Below are 3,872 nucleotides of genomic sequence, written 5' to 3'. Positions count from 1 at the left end.
ATAAAGACATTTCTTTCCTTCAATCAGTCATTTAAAATTTTTATGAAGAACCTAGTCTTGCAGTCATTGTGCTAATCATGCAATAAATGGAGAGCTAATGAGAAACAGAACTCAAGCACTAAAAAGGAAACAAAAAAGCATTGAAAAATCTAGGAAACTGAAAGGGGGAAAATGTAAGTAGTCAGGGAAAAAAAATAGAATGAGCAAACCAAGATAAATATTTTTTCCATGGGCTTATTTCCAATTGAATCATAAATGCTCCAGATTTTTTTTGAAAATGCAATGCCAAATTACATATGAAGTTTCTAAAATTTGGTCATGGACAAAGACATGTACTCTCTCAGATCTTTTGGATTTTAATGAAGTATTCAAAGAATAGATGGTTTTAAATAATTAAAACAGATCTTTTAATGGAGGGATTGAAAGAGAGATTTTAAAATTTTTAATAAAAAGCATGAATAATTAGCATGTCTGAAAATGACTGGACATTGCTATTTAACTACATTTTAGAATATTGGTAGTTGATTTATTGAAGACTTTTAATGTGAATGATTTGTAGAATCCAACAGTCAAGGTTTTCACAATCTCTAAAGAATCAAAATTATCAGGTATGAACATTTTAAGGAAGTATATATTTAGAAAAGTGTGAGAGGGTGCTTTGTTATTCATGAATGTACCTATGTTAATGGTTTTAGCCAATGTGAGTTCACAGGAAGAAAGTTAAACTAGCCTAAGAGAATACTCTATACAAACACAAATATTCTGGGTAGGAAAAAAGAATAATCCTATGTACTTATTGGAAACCTTCAAAAATGTAGGACTGCAAAAATTACCTAGGGACTGTGGAAGGTGAATTTTGAAAAAAGTGCTCTAAAAATTAATGACTTCAGAAAATACAAAATATACTTTCACACATTAAATCGAATTAAGTTACAGTGATATTAACAGTAAGAAAAGAAAGAAAATTTGCATTCATTATACCACAGAGCAGCACATCTAGAAACAACAGTAACATGCACTGAATTGGAATAAGATAGTTACATTTCAAATACAAAGAAAACAACTCCAACAATGGGCAAGGCAGTAAAAAAGGACTTTCCACAATTTAACTGAGACTAGGCATCATACATAGACCCTTATTAAAATTTAACTGAATTCAAAACTATTCCTGAAACTGGGGTTTGCCTCACTAACCCTTTCCTCATCTTGAGTAAGGAAGTTTGGGATAATCGGCTTGAGAAACTTGAAAGTCCCAGAGCCCCCCGTCAGACACACCTCGTACTGGTAGCTCTGGGACAGGGTCCCCGTGCCGCTGACGTCCAGCAGGTGGCCCGGAAAGGGGCCCTCGGGCACCGAGCAGCGACCCACCGAGGCCGCCCCGCCCCTCCTGCACAGCCGCACCGCGACGAACACCAGCACCGAGAAGAGGAAGAGCGAAGACACCGACGCCAAGGCGACCACCAGGTAGACGGTGAGCGCGGCGGCCGGGGCCGCATCCGCCGCTTCCGCTTCCGGGGCCGGCAGGTAGGGCTGCGAGAAGCCGTCCACCAGCAGCACGTGCAGCGTGACGCTGGCCGACAGCGGCGGCTCGCCGTTGTCCTTGACCAGCACCATCAGCCTGTGCTTGGCCGCGTCGCGCTCGCCCAGCAGCCGGGCCGTGCGCACCTCGCCGTTGTGCGCCCACACGCCGAACAGCCCGGGCTCCGTGGCCTTGAGCAGCTGGTACGACAGCCAGGCGTTCTGGCCCGAGTCGCCGTCCACCGCCACCACCTTGGTCACCAGGTAGCCCGCCTCGGCCGCCCTGGGCACCAGCTCGGTGCAGGGCGCCGAGGCGTTCTGCAGCGGGTACAGCACGAAGGGCGCGTTGTCGTTGTCGTCCGCCACGAGCACGCGCACCAGCGCCTGGCTGCTGAGCGCGGGGGAGCCGCGGTCGGCGGCGCCCACGCGGAACTCGAACGCCCGCAGGGCCTCGTAGTCCAGGGACCTCAGGGCGAACAGGTGGCCGTTGTCCGGGTTGATGGACACCAGGGAGGCCAGGGGCACGTGCGGGTCGAGGGGCGGCAGCAGCGAGTAGGTGACCTGGGCGTTGGCGCCCGCGTCTCTGTCTGTGGCGCGGACGCTGCCGATGTGCAGGGCGGGGCTGTTGTTCTCGCGGACGGACAGGGTGTAGGAGGTCTGGGTGAAGGCGGGGGCGTTGTCGTTGACGTCGGACACCAGCACGGTTATGTTGTGCTGGGTTTTCAGTCTCGGTGTCCCCATATCTGTGACGGTGATGGTGATGTTATATTCGGATTTTGTTTCTCGGTCCAGGGCTGTGTTTGTGACTAAACTGTAAAAATTCTCAACAGAGGGTTTAAGAATGAAAGGAAGATCATCTTGGATGGAGCAAACCATCCTTCCATTGTCTCCTGAGTCAGGATCTGAAACGCTGAATACAGCAATTACGGTCTCCTGCAAGTTTTCTGGGATCTCACTGATAAGCGTTGACATGGTCAGTTCCGGCGGGTTGTCATTCAAATCCATCACTTGGACAAACACCACACAACTACCAGAAAGGCCCCCACCATCTGTCGCCTGAATATTTAATGTATAAGTCTGAATAGATTCAAAATCCAGTTCCTGTGTTAAAAGGAGTTCTCCCGATTTTGCATTTATTCCAAATGTTTTCCGAATATCCTCAGATGCTTGGGAAAGTACATAAGATATTTCTCCATAGGTTCCAATATCTAAATCTCTGGCAGAGACAATGGCAACCTGGGATCCAATGGGGCTGTTTTCTAGGACATGCACCTCATAGTGCAGCTTTGCAAACTCGGGGGCATTATCATTGATGTCTAAGACTTCAATGCGGATTAGGGCGGTCCCAGACCTGGGTGGAATCCCACCATCCAGCGCTGTGAGGGTTAATCTGATCTCAGGCTGTTCCTCTCTATCCAGTGCTTTGTCCAGCACCAGCTGTGGTAATATTGTGCCGTCGGAACTGTCTTGTAATTTAAGATGGAAGTGGGAATTGGGGCTGACTGCGTAACTTTGGAGACTGTTGCTTCCTACATCTAAATCCTGAGCACGCTCTATTAGGAAAGTAGTTCCAGGAGGGATACTTTCTGAAATTTTCAATATTATTTCTTTGTCTAGGAAAACTGGAGAATGATCATTTATGTCCCTAATCCGTAGCTCAGCCTGGAAAAACTTAAAGGGATTTTCCAGTAACATCTGGAAAGGTAGAACACAGGGCTCTGTAGGGCCACATAGCTCCTCCCGGTCCGGTTTCTCATTTAACAACAAATCCCCGGTCTGCCTATCAAAATGCAAACGTATTTTTTTCCCTTTGGAAACGATCCGGGGGGCCCGAGCAGCTAGATTGTCTACCTCCAACCCCAAGTCTTTCAACAGATTGGCCACAAAGGAGCCACTGTCCATTTCCTCGGCCACTGAATAACGCCTAGGCTCAGAACCAGCCTGAGCTATGCCCAGCAAAACAAAGAATATCAAGACTTGCCTTTGTTTCAGAAAGCATTTCTTTCTCTCTCCTGCCTCCATCGCTCTCTCGTCTCCCAGCAAACTTGACCCAGTTCGGATTCACGTTGTCGCTGATCTGTCTCCCAGTATCACTCAGACACTGGGATAAGTGGAGATGCCTACGGCCCTGATTTCCCGGAGCAACTGCCTTAGAAAGCCTTGTCCTGCTTGCTTCTTTAGCCGAGCATCTGGCTAGAGGAGCGCGGACTGGTAGCTTTCTTCCTTCTACTTCTAATGCTGCAGCGCCACCCTGCGTCCTTTCCGAGTGTTTATTTTTTCCAAAACATTAAGGAAATCCCAATCCTTTCTTTCAGACTGATGGCAATCTAAATGGAATATTTTCAAGTAGTGTC

The 3,872-nt window shown here is 47.4% G+C and overlaps 1 protein-coding gene across 1 annotated transcript; it reads right to left on the bottom strand.

Moving 5' to 3' along the window:
- Positions 1 to 1,146: 1,146 nt before the first annotated feature.
- Positions 1,147 to 3,666, bottom strand: LOC102994003 (protocadherin beta-2). Its single transcript, XM_024121591.2, has one exon. The coding sequence runs from the start codon at positions 3,538 to 3,540 to the stop codon at positions 1,147 to 1,149; it is 2,394 nt and encodes a 797-aa protein (XP_023977359.1). The 5' UTR covers positions 3,541 to 3,666.
- Positions 3,667 to 3,872: the final 206 nt, after the last annotated feature.

Source organism: Physeter macrocephalus, chromosome 8 (genome assembly GCF_002837175.3).
Source record: "Physeter macrocephalus isolate SW-GA chromosome 8, ASM283717v5, whole genome shotgun sequence".
Classification (NCBI taxonomy): Eukaryota; Metazoa; Chordata; class Mammalia; order Artiodactyla; family Physeteridae; genus Physeter; species Physeter macrocephalus.
Note: the sequence above shows the minus strand (reverse complement) of the source record. Positions and strands in the feature narration are given on the sequence as shown.

Coding starts and splice junctions, on each gene's coding strand:
- LOC102994003 (XM_024121591.2), bottom strand. CDS start 3,540: ATGGAGGCAGGAGAGAGAAAGAAATGCTTTCTGAAACAAAGGCAAGTC.